Genomic DNA, 16486 nt, shown 5'->3' with positions numbered 1-16486 from the left:
GGGCTCTGAGTGGCACACTGGCTGGTCTCTGTACAGTCATGTGGCCCCCATGCCTCCCCGGCCCCCCCCCCCCCCAGCCCCAGCTCATCCCCCTGAGGATTCCTTGTGCTGGGCACGTACCTCCCCCTTCTCATTGCGGATCCTCCGGTTGAACTCCTTGCCCTCCAGGCACAGAAAGTCCTCCCCAGGATGGATGATGCCACACTTGATGGCGATGGCCCGGGCCGTGTTGATATTGTCACCAGTGACCATGCGGACGGTGATACCTGCCCGCTGGCACTTGCGGATGGCTTCTGGAACCTGGTGGGAGGGCAGGGGCAATGGGGATGAGTGCTCCTAGGGCAGGCCCTCACCGCCCTTATGGATTCCAGAGTGAGCCCTGTTCACGGGCAGCTCCAGTGGAAGGGGCCTGCATGACCATGAGATACTGATAGCACATATGGCATGTAGACCATCTCCTTCCTTCCTGTGCCCATGGCAGGCATTATTAATCGATCACAGAATCCGATGATTAAACCCTGATGTGGTCTCAGAATTCTCGGTAGAGTCCCAGGCAGCTACCACCTAACACTGTGATGGTCCCTTCTAACATGAAACCACTGGTTACCCTGATCTGGGCAAGGACTTTGAGAAAGACCTCAATTACACCCCAGGCAGGGGTAGAACACTCTACAATTGCAGAGGAATGTGTCCCTGCTTTATCCACATGCACAATTCCTACAAACTCAATGAGAAATAATGCTCACGTATTTTCAGGTTTTTTTTTTTTTTTTTTTTGTGGGGGTTGGCGGGACACTACATTTGGGAACATTTCATTTACAGAATGTGACACTGCCTTAGAATAAATACAAATGATTATACTTCATGCAAAATAGGACATTGCCACGAGAGAGTAAGGACTGCCTCCTGCCCTCCCTGACTGTAATGACAGACTGATGTCTGGGCCAATCAGGCCAGAGTAGACCCAGCCAGTCAGAAGGGGTAAGCACCAGCCCCCCTCCCTGCTCCAATGCAGAGCTGTGGATTTATTTGCCCAGCAATTAGGATGCAGAAACCAGTCTGGAGCTGCTGCAGGCCTTTACACACAACCCAGATCAACTGAACAAGGGATTCTGACCCATGGGCAGTGACCAATGATAAAATAATAAGGTATGATTTGCTATTTGCTGCAAAACGTCTTTGAGTTGAAGAGGACATATGAAGGGCAGAAAATCTAGCTGTACCAGAAGACCAAAGCACTTTAGAATCTCAGGCTTGGAAACGTGGAGTCTGACTCCCACTCCTCTTGCATATCATAGTGCCTGGGGAGCTCACCCCCATTCCCACTCTGCCAAGCCACTGCTGAGAGGGTCTGCAGACTGTTATGGGCTGAACTGTGGCCACCCACCCCAAATACATTTAAGTCTTAACCCCCAGTGCCTGTGAATGTGACCTTACTGGGAGATAGGGTGTTTATAGAGGTAATCAAGTTGAGGTCAGTAGGGTGGCCCTCGGCCAATGTGACTGGGGTTTTTATGAAGAGGGGAAATTTGGACCCAGACACGCACTCAGGGAGAATGTCACGTGAAGATGAAGGCAGAGATTGGGTGTTGCTGCCACAAGTCAAGGAACGCTGAAGATTCCCAGCAAACCCCCTTGACCTTGGGGGGGTGTGGGCGCTGGGGGTGGGGAGAAGATCTGAAGCAGATTCTCCCTCACAGCCCTCAGAAGAAACCAACCCTGCCAACACTGTGATCTTGGACTTCCAGCCTCCAGAACTGTGAGGCAGTCCAGTTCGTTGTTGGAGGCCCCCAATCTGTGCTACTTTGTTATGGAGGCCCCAGCTAACTCATATAAGAATTAGAACGTTGGTTCAAAACCTGACTGTGGACAGCTCCTGCCCACTGGTCCCCTTCGTGCCCTTAGGAATTTTAAAAACAAGGATTGATCTTGAAAATCTTTAGCCTCTGTCCTCCCCCATCCACAGCACCTGCTGTTACTTCAGCACAGAGCAGCACCACGTTCCAAGCTGGGGTCACTGCCCAGCCCCTCCCCAGTCTCCCTGCCTCCGGCCTTGCCCCTCTTCCATCATTCTCCTACCTGACCACCAGCGACCTGCCTAAAGTTCCGCCTGGGTGTCACTCTCCTTCGGGGGCTCCCCCTTGCTGCTTGTAGAGAAAATCAAGACTCCCGAGCACGGTCATCTTGTGGCAGAGCAAGGAACAAATGCCGTGAAGAGGCCAAGGTCGGGAGGCCCCTCCAGCTCCCAGAATGGTATTAGAGACCAGCTCTGTGGTGACAGGTAGTGATCTCCTCGTCCCCAGGGCTGGAGCAGGGTAAGCTGACCACAGGTCTCCTCTGGGTGCATTTCCAGGGCCCAGGGACGAGGCTTCTGGTGCCCCCTCAGGGCTTGGGGGCCACGTGAGCAAGGCCTCTGCCTCGTGCCACAGCGGCGGCTCACCCAGGCGAACGTGACCTCTTTGTACAGAGCCAGAGGGAGCGGGGATGTGGAACGTCCAACATCCTGCCTACATAATTTATTGATGTCCTCCCCATGGCTGTAACCGGGACGGCAGCCCCCTGCTGTCTCCTGTTCCAGGGGAAAGGAAAGAACCACTGCTCTTTAGGGGACATACACCTTATCTGGCTCCTGCCTTCAAAGGAATAATTCAGGTTATGTTTGATTCAAAGACGCTTGGGGTCTCGGAGTTGGAAGGGGCTTCAGGTCATGACTCTCTGACTTTCTGCTCGTTGCCCAGATCTCCGGCTAGGCATCCCACGGATGGCCAGCCAGCCTCTGCTTGCAGGCTTCTGATGACGGGGTGCTCACCCACTCCAAGGCTGACCATTCCACAGTGGAACAAGTCTATCATACCCTTTCACATAATCATTCTTCTTTCAGATGAGAGCAGGTGGTCTGGGTCTGACTTGTACTCTTGTAGGAGGCAGGGGCTTTGGTAAAGATCTCTGTACAAAGGGCTCTGGGAGCACAGAGGAAGGTGCCATTCCTTCAGAAGGAAGTAGATGGAGAGGAGAAATCTGGGAAAGCTTCCTGGAGAAGGGGATGTTTGAGCTGCTTCTGTTCAGCCAACACTAACTGAGGCTCTGGCACCTGGCACTGTGCCCAGGCTGGAGCTATGCAGATGACCACTTCACTGTGGCCCGGGCCACAGAAAAGTGTCCCATGAGATGCACTGGCAGAGAATTTGGGAAGGGTGCAGTAGAAAGAGCGTGACAGGTGATCTGGAGGGGCTGAGGCTGAGGAAGATGTGAGGCAGGAGCCAGTGGCCATGAAGCTGGAGAAGGGCCTGCGGTCAGAAGGTGCTGGAATCAGGGGCTTGGTACCAGGCCTGGGGGCCATGGTAAGTTCTGAACTGGGGACGAGGTGTCTGGTACCGTGTTTTAGAAAGACTTAACGCTTTTAAGGCTGTCTCAGGGAGCCGAAATCTGCCTGCTTGGAATTCCCACCCTCTGGGGTTCCCCAAAACAAGCTGGCTTGGGGAGAAAAAGGAGGCAGCTAATTTTTCTGGCCCCCACACTTTCCTCTGTGTGGTGGAGGCTTCTCTGCCCTTGGGGGAGAGGGCTCAGGGGCCAAAAGGCTGGGTTGAGCTTTGCCCTGGGGATCCACCTGAGTGTTGGCTTCCTCACCTATAAAGTGGGGATGATAGTTTGCACCCCTCAGCGAGGCTGGGCGATGCTGTGATGGGGGCAAAGGGCACCAATCACGGGAACAATAGATGCTGGTGGTGGGGGGTAGGGTGCCTGGCAATGCACCTGACCATGGTCTTCTGTGCTTGTTCTTTCTGCTCCGGGAGATGGGGAGAGATGTTGAGGGTATGGAGGCAGATGCAGTGGGGGGTGGGGCACAGCTGGTGTCTGGGGATGGGGGGGAGTCAGCCATTTGTTTGGGGTGGTGGGATGGTGTGGGCACGCCACCATGATTCCTGAGTCAGGTACCTTAGAGGCCCGTGACCTACCTGTGGGGGGATTCCAGATGGACCTGGACACACCCGAGAGCCTCCTCGGCCACCTTTCTGGGCAGTGGGCCCTGTAACTGGACGTCTTTGTTGTACTTCAGTCTGGCTTTACGCTCGCATGTGCTATGGGTCTGCTTACTCATCCCCTTTCACTGGACATTTCATTAGGCTGTGGGCTCCAGAAGGCAGGGACCGCCGACTGCTCAGGACCCATCCAGGGGCCAGGCACAGGGCACACGGGTCATCATGAAACATCTCTCTGCTTAAGCCCCTCAAAGCCTGGTGAATGGATTTGGATGGGGACATGCCAACCCTTCACAATTTAGCTCCAGGCTCCCCTCCTACCCATTTCTCTCATAAATCCAATGGGGGTATTCACTAGACTCTCACCCATCTGCGTTTGCCTGCGCTGTTCCCTCCGCCTAGAACACCCTCTCTCCTGTAATCTGGGAGTCTCTCCCTCTTTCAGGTGAAATGCCCTCTACTCATAAAGCCATTCTGGACTCCTCCAACCCAATGGGGTGCTTCCTTAAACTGCACTCTGCATTTCCTTGTATTGCTCACTCGTTCATTCATTTGACAAACAGCTACTGAACATCTAGCTGCTCTGGGCACTGAGGATCCAGAGATGATTAAGACAAGCCACAGAGGCACCGATCTCGTTGAAATATACTTTCCACATAGACAAAATAGCTGTAAAATTAAAAAAAAATTCCTTCTTTTGCTAAAATTATCCAAGAGTTTTCTCACGGAGGAAAAACAGCCAGAAAATGGGCGCTTCCTGTTTTCATTAAATGAAGGCTTTTAAACATCTGTTGTTGCTGGTGACACCCATTCTCTGTGACTGCAAGGGCTCTAAATACCCCCGGATAACCTGGCAAATCCCAGACTGCTGCTCTTCTCATGGCTTTATCCGCAGTGGCTTCAGTCAGTGTCGGAAAATGTACCCGAGGCAGCGTCTTATATGTGTCTGGGGGATGATCGGCAAGCCTGTTTTGATCCGTTCCATCTTCTGTCTTCTCATGGGAGGAAGACAACGTGATTTGTCCCCTTGACAGATGAGAAAACTGAGGGAGGTAGTTTGTGTTCCAGTGGCAGTTGCAGAAGGAATCTGAAAATGTTTGTAGGACCCTAGAGGTGGCCCAGGCTGAGGCTTCTGCTCCGGCCAGCCTCAGGGTTGCCTGGGAGAGCCTGCCTCAAACTGTAGGCATAGACACTCCCCTAAGGTCACCCAAGAAGCGGGTGACGGTGGCTGCCTGTGAGGCGGGAACCAGGGGCCTGGGGGTGGCATGGGAGGTTACTTCATCTTGTCTGTGGTATTGAACCACTGGAATTTGGCTCCGTGTGTATAAATCCCCCAGCCTAAAACCCAAATAAATCAAAAGCCATCCCCACCCTACTTGGAAATCCTGAATCAACAGGTCAGAGCTTTTATACTTCCAAGCAGTGTCACCAGCAACCCTGCTGGTGTCCCTCACTTGGGAATGTCCAACTCTTCATTGTTCGGTTGGGGAAACGGAGACCCAGGGAAGAGATGCACCTGAAGGCTTTCTGTGAGGGAGTGTTAGGAGTGGGATTAGAACCCGTGTCCCTTGACCCTGCTTTGTCACCCTAGTAAGTCCCTGCTCCCCAACACAGCTTACAACATCGAAGTCTACATCCTGGGGGAGAGCCCAGGGGAGAGAGGAGGTCACCATCAAGGATGCGCTCACTTGACGGAAGCAAAGAAAGTTGTCAGGGAAAGCCTTCCCATCAGCCAGCTCAGAATGTTGGAGCTTGGCAGGGACCTGAGGGGCATCTGGGCCAACCTCCCATTTTACAGATCAGAAGACCAAGGCACAGAGAGGGGAAGTGGCTTGTGAGTGACAGAGTTGGGGCTTGGATCCAGGCCCCCTTTCTCCAATGTAGGGCCCTGCAGGATGAATGTGCTCCCAGCCCTGCTGGGAGTCTTTGCCTGAAGTCTGTGCCTGAAGCCAGCTTCTCTGGATAATCAAGCTGTTAGCAGAACATGCCAGGGACCCAGCTAAACCCTTCTCAGGCCCTGTCCTCCCTCTCCTCACACTCCTGACTTAGAACCACTTGCCCTTTCATTTCTGTGGCACCCAGGAGCAGGGCCTGGGGTAGGAAGGCGGAAAACCTGTTCTAATCTGGATTTGCTCAGCCACTTACAGCGAGACTTGGGGAACATCACTGTCCCTGCTTGGCCTCAGTGTTTTCGCCTGCACACTGGGGCCGTGGGGAAGCGCTTGGTCTAGGTCAACAGTGCTCAATCCTGCAGTCGTGCCCCTTTAGTGGATTGTCAAATCAGTTTAGCGGGTGGTGACTAGCATTAAAAAAAAAGAAAGAGATAGAAGAAAATAGAAAATACTTACAAGTGCATCACATTACTTTGTGACATCCTTATTTTGGTTAAGTGTATGTGCTTATTGGGTCATGATATAAAATACATTTGTTATTAGCACAGGTCATGACCAAAAAAAGTATGTGTCTGATGCTGCTTCCCACCCCACCTCGGGGATGCTTCTGAGGCAGGGTGATAGGCTAGGAGCTCTGGGAATGAGCTGCAGGCTGGCCTCATCTGCTATTGGAGACTGTAAGGAGATAAACTGTCATGGGAAGCCTGAACCCATTAGCGGCTGGTAATGAGAGGGCATCCCATGGGGAGGCTGATAAATGGCCTGTCTGTTCAGGGAGAGACACAGTCTGCAGGAAAACACATATGGCTCCAGGGCCAAATTACCTGGGGACAAATTGCCTTGGATGCTCTAGGCTCTGGGTGGGAGTGAGGAGGCCTGTGGGGGCCTCTAGGGGGTGTGAGAGATGAGTACCAGGCATAGTCCTGGAAGATTGGTGTTCAAGTCCCATTCATTCTCATTCATTCATTCCACACTTAAATGAGCACCTTTCATAGGCCAGGCTCTGTGTTAGGGGTTGTTACCTGTCACTGGATCCAGAGTTATGAATCTACTGGGGAGGGGCACAGAGGAAGGGGAGCCATATTTACCGGCCATCTACCTCCTGCCTGACACTGCCTGTTCCTTGTATGTGCATGATCTGTCATGCACATGATACCTCATAGTATCCTGGGGTGTGTGTGAGTGGAGAATACTATTATTATCCCCAGTCTACGGATGAGGAAACAGAGGCTCAGAAGGTTATGTAACTGGCCCAAGGTCACACAGCCAGTAATGCTGGGACTCAGGATCCCAGGTCTGTCTGATGCCTGAGCTCACACTCCTGACGATGCTTCTCCTTGCTGCCGAAACATGAAAGTCCATGTCTGTGACGTTCTAGTCTCACTTGGTCTTTGGAACACAGACTCTTAGAATATCAGGGCTGGGAATTTGGAAAACACCTTGTCTACCCCTTTTCACTGGAAAAAAGGGGAAATGGAGGCTCCATAAGGAGCAGGGAACAGCAAGCGGCCCCTAGGGAATGGTCTCAGGGCAGGTGGGGAGCAATGAAGTTGCCTCCGGTGGAGGAAAGTGGCCCTGAGAGGCCCCATCACCGAATTCCACGGCCGGGGCCAACGTGGGCCCAGTCCCTGCTGGCCTGGGAATCAGCCCTGGGCCCAGCAGCTGGGTTAGTCCTCCGATGACGTGGAGGCCGGCCTCTCCTGGGCTCTGCCCTCTGGGGCTCCCCAGGGTGAGGACTCACTCTGCCTGCCCACAGCAATGTTTTGGAGATTCGAGGCAGCCCTCTCTTCTTCTTATAGCCTCTCTAGCCTGGGCAATCTGACTGAGCACCCATGTCCATCCTCCCCCAACCCTGCCAATCCCCAGCACTGAATTCCGTCTTCCTGCCGGGTGCAGACGCAGCTAAAGGAGACTGAAGACCTGGGTGAGCTGAGCACTCCATTAGGTGCATTTACTACATCACCTTCCTTGGTCCTTCCGGAGAGGGGTGCTGTCATCCCTCTTCTCTTCTGCCTGAGAGTCTGACCTTTGGCTAACTTTCTAGCTCTGTGCCCCTGGAGACCTAACAAAGCGAGACTATAGGCTGCATCACTGTGCAAGCCTGCTAGGTTGGGAAACTGGATCTGAATGGACAGATCTCTACCTGCTGATGTGACATCACACTGGGGGTTTTCCTGAATACCGGTGACCTTAGTTTCTGGGTCTCTCCTTTATGGGGACCCTGGAACCCAGGCCTATGGATGTGTTATAGGAGATCCTGGCTCCTATGGGGCAAGAGGCTTCTAAGGCAGGGCAGTCCCCATGCTTGTCCCTTGGGAACACGGGGAGGTTTCTGGATGGTTGGGCGGATGGCTCTAGGGCTGCTCCCGTGGCAAAGCAATGCCTGCTGTCAGGCTGCCTGATGTCCTGAGCAGACTGATGCCAAGCGTGGCCTGTGCTGGTCTTATGAGTTTGAGCATTTAGGAGTAGGTAAAGAGAAAACCTTGTAGATGCTACAGGGAAACTGAGGCTCAGAGAGGCTCAGAGAGGTGAGGCAACTTAAGCTAGCTTGCCAGCAGGCTGGACTCCCAGCCTCTCCAAGCCTGCTGGTAGGGGGCTTACCTCGGGCCGCACGGGGTCCTCAATGCCCACCACACAGATGCAGGTTAGGTCATTGAGGATGTCATTCTCATTGTCCCAGTCGGGCTCGGGGCTGCTGGGGAAGTCGCGGTAGGCCACACAGATGGTTCGGAGCCCATCGCAGGCCATGGGCTCGATCACCTTCTTCACCATCTCGTCCCGGTCACGGGGCCGGAAGACCCGAGGCTCCCCTGCCCCATTGAGGATTTTGCAGCACCTGGGGGCGGATGGGAGGGAGACGGGTAAGGTCCAGCCAAGGCCCAAGGATCCTCCCTCTGACCAGCTCGCGCTCACCTCCCCCTCCCCAGTGATGCCCATCTGGCTGTGGTTGGTCATCCAGTGTCTGTCCAGTTCATCTCCCATAATGCTTCAGGGCTGGTCCAGGCCCCTGGGCCCCAGGCAGGGATGAAATCAGGACCAGCCAAAAAGAAATCAGGCAGCCTTCTTGAAATATCTGCCCCAGTCCATTCAGCAAGACACATCTAGTTTGATCTGTCTTATATTCACAAGATTTCATCTGAAAAAATAGTTCCACAGCTAAAATGGTTTTCAAAGGGCATGAAACCTAGACTAGTGGTTCTGGACCTTGCGTGCACATTAGAATGGCTTGGCGGGAACACCAAATAAATAAATACCCATGTGTGAGCCCTACCCCAAAGGTTCCAATTTATTTCTATTATTTTTTTAGAGGGGGGGAGGGGCAGACAGAGAGAGAGCCTGTCTCTTCAACAGGCTCCACGTCCAGTGCAGAGCCCAACACAGGGCTCGATCTTACCACCCTTAGATCATGACCTGAGCTGAAATCAAGAGTCGGATGCTTAAGTGTCCGAGCCACCCAGGTGCCCTGTATCAGTGGTTTTTTAAAAGCTCCCTGGGTGTTGGATAGCCACATGCAGAAGAATGAAACTGGACCATTTCCTTACACCACACACAAAAATAGACTCCAAATGGTTGAAAGACCTAAATGTGAGACAGGAGTCCATCAAAATCCTAAAGGAGAACACAGGCAGCAACCTCTTTGACCTCAGCCGAAGCAACTTCTTCCTAGAAACATCGCCAAAGGCAAGGGAGGCAAGGGCAAAAATGAACTATTGGGACTTCATCAAGATAAAAAGCTTTTGCAAAGCAAAGGAAACAGTCAACAAAACCAAAAGACAACCAACAGAATGGGAGAAGATATTTGCAAATGACATATCAGATAAAGGGCTAGTATCCAAAATCTATAAAGAACTCATCAAACTCAACACCCAAAGAACAAAGAATCCAATCAAGAAATGGGCAGAAGACATGAACAGACATTTTCCCAAAGAAGACATCCAAATGGCCAACAGACACATGAAAAAGTGCTCAACATCGCTCGGCATCAGGGAAATCCAAATCAAAACCTCAATGAGATACCACCTCACACCAGTCAGAATGGCTAAAATTAACAAGTCAGGAAACGACAGATGTTGGCGGGGATGCGGAGAAAGGGGAACCCTCCTACACTGTTGGTGGGAATGCAAGCTGGTGCAGCCACTCTGGAAAACTGTATGGAGGTTCCTCAAAAAGTTGAAAATAGAGCTACCATATGATCCAGCAATTGCACTACTGGGTATTTACCCCAAAGATACAAAAGTAGGGATCCGAAGGGGTACGTGCACCCCGATGTTTATAGCAGCAATGTCCACAATAGCCAAACTGTGGAAAGAGCCAAGATGTCCATCAACAGATGAATGGATAAAGAAGATGTGGTATATATATACAATGGAATATTATGCAGCCATCAAAAGGAATGAGATCTTGCCATTTGCAACGATGTGGATGGAACTGGAGGGTATTATGTTGAGTGAAATAAGTCAAACAGAGAAAGACATGTATCATATGATCTCACTGATATGAGGAATTCTTAATCTCAGGAAACAAACTGAGGGTTGTTGGAGTGGGGGGTGGGGTGGGAAGGATGGTGTGACTGGGTGATGGACACTGGGGAGGGTATGTGCTCTGGTAAGCGCTGTGAATTGTGCAAGACTGTTGAATCTCAGATTTGTACCTCTGAAACAAATAATGCAATATATGTTAAGAAAAAAAAAAAAGAAGAAGAAGGTAGCGGGAGGGGAAGAATGAAGCGGGGGAATCGGAGGGGTAGATGAACCATGAGAGACGATGGACTCTGAAAAACAAACAGGGTTCTAGAGGGGAGGGGGGTGGGAGGATGGGTTAGCCTGGTGGTGGGTATTGAGGAGGGCACATTCTGCATGGAGCACTGGGTGTTATGCACAAACAATGAATCATGGAACACTTCATCTAAAACTAATGATGTAATGTATGGGGATTAACATAAGAATAAAAAAAAAAGGCAAAAAATAAAAAAAATAAAAAATAAATGAAAAAAAAAAACAAAACAAAACTAAAAGCTCCCTGGGTGATTCCAATGTGTAGCCAGAGTTGAGAACCACTGGGCTAGACCAATCCCATCAAGGTATGAGCGGGGAAACTGAGGTCCAGAGACCGGGAGTGACTTGCTTAGATCTCCAGGCTTATCTCTGGCACCTGGAGCCAGAGTAGACTGGCTAATAACGAACATCACTATGGTCAACCATCTCTGCGCTAAGGGAAGTGAAATAAGGGAGATTTAACAGTGACACTGGGTGGAACTTCCTGGTGATTAGTGATGTAGGGAGGAGGAAGGGAGGGCTCTCTGTAGAAAGTTTTAAGAGGAAATAGTGGAGAAAGCACCTGGAGGTGGTCCTGCTGTGGGACGTTGGGCAGGGCCTCCCCTGCACCTCTGGGTGCCAGATGACCCTCCAGCCCAGGCTGCAGGACAGCCTGCGCTGCACGACTTGGTGGTCCCCCGCTCCCCGTCCCCCTCCTCCCCTCCCACCTCCCACACGCAGCTTACTTCTTGAGCACGATCTCGGAAGCGCCCTTGCTGTACATGCGGAAGCTCTCATCGGGCAGCTTGATGACTGTGCTCATGGACTTGCGCACGGAGTTGAAGGTGTACACCTTGTACAGTTTCTCCTCCGGCATCTGGCTGCGCACGGGCTCGTAGTCCTGCTTCAGGTCCAGCACGAAGCCCAGCAGGCCGCACTCCGTCTTGTTGCCCACTTGCCGAGGCAGGGCACCCTCCTTCTCTGGGGGCTGTGGGGAGAGAGGCCGGGGCGGCTCACAGGGGGTAACCTCTGAGGCCCCGGGGCTGGGCTGTCCCCTTTCCCCACCACCTGCACCCTCAGCCCTCTCCATCCCAGACCCAATCCTGGCTCTGGATGAAAGGAGTTAAGCAAGATCAGCTTTTTAAAAACTATGAACTCTTTCAAACCTACAAGCTGGATAGAGAATAAGAAAAGAAACACTCATGTACTCTCCATTCAGCGTTGTAGAGCCCGAGCATTATGCCCTATTTGCTTCAGATTTTTCTTCCTTGAGAAGGAAAACATGACAGATAAAGGGGAGTCCCCCTGTGTGTCCCTCCCTGTCTGCAGAATCCACCCTTGTCCCAGAAAGAACCTCTGTCTTAAAAGTGGCATGAATTATTACCCTATGTGTGTGTTTTTTAAATTTTTAACAATTTATTAATTATTTTTTTACTTTAGAGAGAGCGAGAGTGAGAGAACAGGGGTGAGGGGCAGAGAGAGAGGGAGAGAAAGAATCTTAAGCAGGCTCCACGCCCAGTGAGGAGCCCATCGTGGGGCTCGATCTCAAGACCCTGAGATCATGACCTGAGCTGAAACCAAGAGTCGGACACTTAACCAACTGAGTTATCCAGGAGCCCCTACCCTGTGAGTGTTTTAAATTTTTATTTTGAGCTAGTTCTAGACTGACATGCAACAAGAAATAGTACAGAGAGATGGCACACACCCTTCATCCAGGTTCCCCTAGCGCTCACCCGTGTGACTATAGTACCTCACAGCCAAGACACGGACACTGAGGCAGTCGAACCCACCTTGCTCAGATTTCACCGGTTTCATATGCACTCGTGTGTATGTGCTTAGTTCTATGCAGTGCTTCATGTGTGGATTCCTGTGACCACCACCGTGAAGATACGCAGCAACAGTTCATGACAAGGATCCAATCCCTGTGCCACCCTTTTCAAAGCAGCAGTCACCTCCCTTCCCACTCCCTCCCTGGCCCTGGCCCCCATTAATGTGTTCTCTATCTTCATAATTTTGTCATTTCAAGCTTGTTATATACATGGAATCATACGGTATGTGAAACCTTTGAAGATTGCGTTCTTCTCACTCGGCATCATCTCCTCGAGGTCCAGGCAAGTTGTGTGTGTCAAGAGCTTGTCCCTTTTCCATGCCAAGTAGTATTCCATGCGATGGATGCACTGTCCCTTGTGAGCTCAATTTAGGTTCAGCCAAATGAAACTGCTATTGTAAGTCAACATGCTCAATTACACGTAGCTTAACCTTGTCTGTATGCGTCTATGTGCAGTGCTGCTATGCATGTTGAAAACTTCATGTAAGAGGACTGTACACAGTCTTCGAAAACTTGTTTATTCATGTAACTACATTTTGAGAATCACTTGTGTTTATTCTAGCTAGTTTGTTCTTTTTCCCCCTGCTCTATCGATTCCATTCTATGACTAAGCCGCCATTTACTTTCCTCTTTTCCTTCTCTCCACTCACTGATTTAGCATACATTCTTCAGCACTGGCTAAGTGCTGGCCCTCTGCCAGGTGCGGGGCTGCATGAACACAAACCCCCATCCTGGGGGCTTGGCGAAACCATTGACCACCTCTCCCCCAGCAACTCTCACTTCGTCGTGTGGCTGCCTGAACATGACCAGTTTCATGCCTCTGTGCCTTTGCCCTGCTGTTCCTCTCCCCTTTCTTGCCGGGCAAACTCCTCCGTGTTTTAAGGGCCAGCTCAAATATCTCCGTGTTTTTGAAAACTGCTTCATGGGTCTGTCTCCCCCTGAGTAAAGGAGTTATTGTATTCTCTTCCTTGCTATGTTCTCAGGACCAGCACAGAGCCCAGCACACAGTAGGCACTTACTAATTGTTGGCTGGATGGTTCCATGCAGACCAGAGTGGTGGGAGAGGCACAGGTTAATAGGTAAGAACAAGAGGCCTCCATATGGGCGAATTGTGGGATTAGCCAGAGGCTGTGGGAGGTTCCTATAACTCACGTCCCACCTGTACCCCCACATACATGCATATACTCCTTGCATAAGATTACTTTTATGAAGCGTCTTGGGTGGAGGTGGCATTGGGGATGGTAAAAGCCACCACAGATAAACCCAAACCCTAGAGAGATTTAGAAGAGGAATATCTACCTACAAACCTGCCTGTTCCATCCCCACCCCCCCGGCATTAGTGGCTTTTTGTGGGTCTCAGACCATCCTAGTCCAGGAACTCTGCATCCTTACCCTCAGCCCCCATCATGCTGCTCAAAAGGACTTCCTGGACAGGCAGAAAGTGGGGTCTGGAAGATGCTGGCATGGACCAACTGTGTGGGGGACAGGACAGCGACTGGACATGGCCCTGGCTCACTCCCCCTTCCACAGTTAGGGCTCAGGCCTAGGGAGCCGATCCCAGCGCTGTGGAGTCACTGGCATTGATAATTCATAGGAAGGACAGAGCCTTAAGCCCATGTCCTCAGTTTCTCTGTCTATAAAATGGAGAGACTAGAACAGATGACCTCTAGCTGAGAGAAAAAACGACCGCTTTCAACCCTTTTCTTCAAGTGGATTGCGGTGAGGGATGGTGCAATGAGGCAGAGGTGTGGTGCCTCAGTGGCAGCTGAGGGCCCTGGGCAGGAACAAGGCTCAGGACACCCTCCCTGCTCCCACGCCAGGCAGAACTATGTCTCTGGCACCAGGGGCCTTAGAAGGCTCCCCACTCCTGAGCTCTTTGGTGGGACTGGATTTGGAAGCAAAGGAAACTTTGGTACAGCTTCCCATTTCTGATGTTTGCGAAAATAAATTCGAAGCACTTTCCCTTTGTCTCTGTAGTATGGTGTAATGTTGTGATTTTAAAAATTATATATTTTATTTATTTACTTTTAATTTTTTAAAAAGATTTATTTATTTGAGAGAGAGAGAGCGTGCATGTGGGGGGAGGGGCAGAGGGAGTGGGAAAGGGAGACTCCTACTCAGACTCCCTGCTGAGCACTGAGTCGGTTGTGGGGCTCCATCCCACGACCCCAAGATCATGACCTGAGCCGAAATCAGGAGTCGGACGCTCAACCGACTGAGTCACCTAGGCATCCCTCTTACTTTTAATTTTTTCTGTATTTTTATAATTAACCTTCTGGTGACTTCCAGAATTTTATGTCTTTTTCGTAACAGTTTTTCTCCCCTTTCCACTAATGAAAGAAAATGATAACACGGAGGACTTAAATAAAAATGCCTAATTACTTATTAGCCCAAGAGAGCTGAACAGTTATGCCTTCAAAATACCCGGCATTTTATTACCCTCTGTGAAATATTTTAATTTTCCTCTAAAAGGATTTCAAACAATCCATGGTTGCAAATGGCAGAGCTGCCTCCTACGTAATTCAATTTGTTTCCATGAACTTGAGCTCCGAGATCGCCTACGTGTATTACTAAGAAGGAGGGGCCCACCCCTTTTCTCTTTTGATTTTTTTTTAGATCTTGACAAACCCAGAGGTTTTGCTATTGCTGTAGACTTTCCGAGAGCCTTTTTATCTCTAGGGCTCCGATTCTGTAAGGGAGCTAAGACGTTGGTATTGTTTCAATTTTAACGGACAAGAAGCAGGCCCGGGAGGGGAGTGACTTGCTCGTGGTCACAGACCTGCAGAGGGGCAGGCCTGGGGCTGTCCCCAAGCCCCCTGGCTCCCAGTGCAGAGCTTCATCCAGCACATTTCCCTGTGTGGTACTGAGCCCTTTGGAAATGCTGGATGCAGCCACCAGGCATAATTTTGAGAGGACAATTCCTGTTCGTGTTTGGGGTGCTGGGGGGTGAATAGAGCCAAGAGCAAGGAATAATGACTAGAAGAGCTATAAGTTATAATACCTGCAAGAATGAGATGAAAAAAAGTGCAGCTAGGGGTGCCTGGGTGGCTCAGTCAGTTAAGCGTCCAACTCTTGATCTCAGCTCAGATCTTGCTCTCAGGGTCATGAGTTCAAGGCCCACATTGGGCTGCATGCTGGGTGGGCAGCCTACTTAAAAAAAAAAAGCGCAACTAGCCTGTACCACCTGACATTCATTAGAATGGCTACTATAAAAAAACCAAGCAGAAAACAAGTGTTGGTGAGGGTGTGAAGAAACAGCAGCCGGGTGCGCTGTTGGTGGGAAGGTGACGTTGTGCAGCCACCGTGGAAAACAGGATGGTGGTTCCTCAACAGATTAAACATGGAATTACCATATAGTCCAGCATTCCACTTCTGGGTATATACCCAAAAGAATTGGAAGCAGGAACTTAAAAAGATATTTGTATATCCATGTTCATGGCAGCATGACTCGCAAAAGCCAAGAGGTAAGGGCAATCCACGTGTCCATCGACAAATGAATGGATAGATAAAGTGCGGTCTACACATATAAGGGAGTATGATCCAGCCTTAAAACGGAAGGAAATTCTAACACATGTGACAACATGGATAAAACTGAGAGCATTATAAGCGAAATGAGCCAGTCACAAAAGGACAGACACTGTATAATTCCACCTGTATTATGTACCTAGAGGAGTCAGATTCATAGAAAAAGAAAGTAGAATGGTGGACACCAGGGGCTGGTTGTGCGGGGAATGGGGAGCTAGTGTTTGATGGGACGGAGTTTCAGTTTGGAAAGATGGAAAGTTCTGGGATGGATGGTGGGGATGGTCGCACAACGTGAATGTACTTAATGCCACTTGAAAACAGTTCAGATGATTCATTTGATGTTACAGGTATTTCACCACTAAAAAACCTCCAAAAAGTCCCCCCAAACAACCCAGCAACCGTAGCATGGTAAACTGTAGCACCTGCCATATGATGATGCTTCTAGGAGTGCACAGAAAACAACTTTCTGCTGAGTGGCCGTCTCCGGTGGCCTAGCCCGCTGCTCCT

At 50.6% G+C, this 16486-nt stretch overlaps 1 protein-coding gene across 1 annotated transcript in view; it reads right to left on the bottom strand.

Annotated features, from left to right (window-relative positions):
- Positions 1–16486, bottom strand: part of ATP2B2 (ATPase plasma membrane Ca2+ transporting 2) — a 205415-nt gene that overhangs the window by 19486 nt on the left and 169443 nt on the right. The window contains exons 12-14 of the mRNA XM_044916427.1: positions 11373–11614; positions 8474–8708; positions 121–300 (exon numbers count right to left, since the gene is read on the bottom strand). Coding sequence (XP_044772362.1) covers positions 121–300; positions 8474–8708; positions 11373–11614 — 657 coding nt within the window. The remainder of the gene's footprint in view (positions 1–120; positions 301–8473; positions 8709–11372; positions 11615–16486) is intronic.

The sequence above is a fragment of the Neomonachus schauinslandi genome, chromosome 1, assembly GCF_002201575.2.
Source record: "Neomonachus schauinslandi chromosome 1, ASM220157v2, whole genome shotgun sequence".
Classification (NCBI taxonomy): Eukaryota; Metazoa; Chordata; class Mammalia; order Carnivora; family Phocidae; genus Neomonachus; species Neomonachus schauinslandi.
The sequence above is the reverse complement of the archived record's forward strand: the minus strand, read 5'-3'. Positions and strand labels throughout refer to the sequence as shown.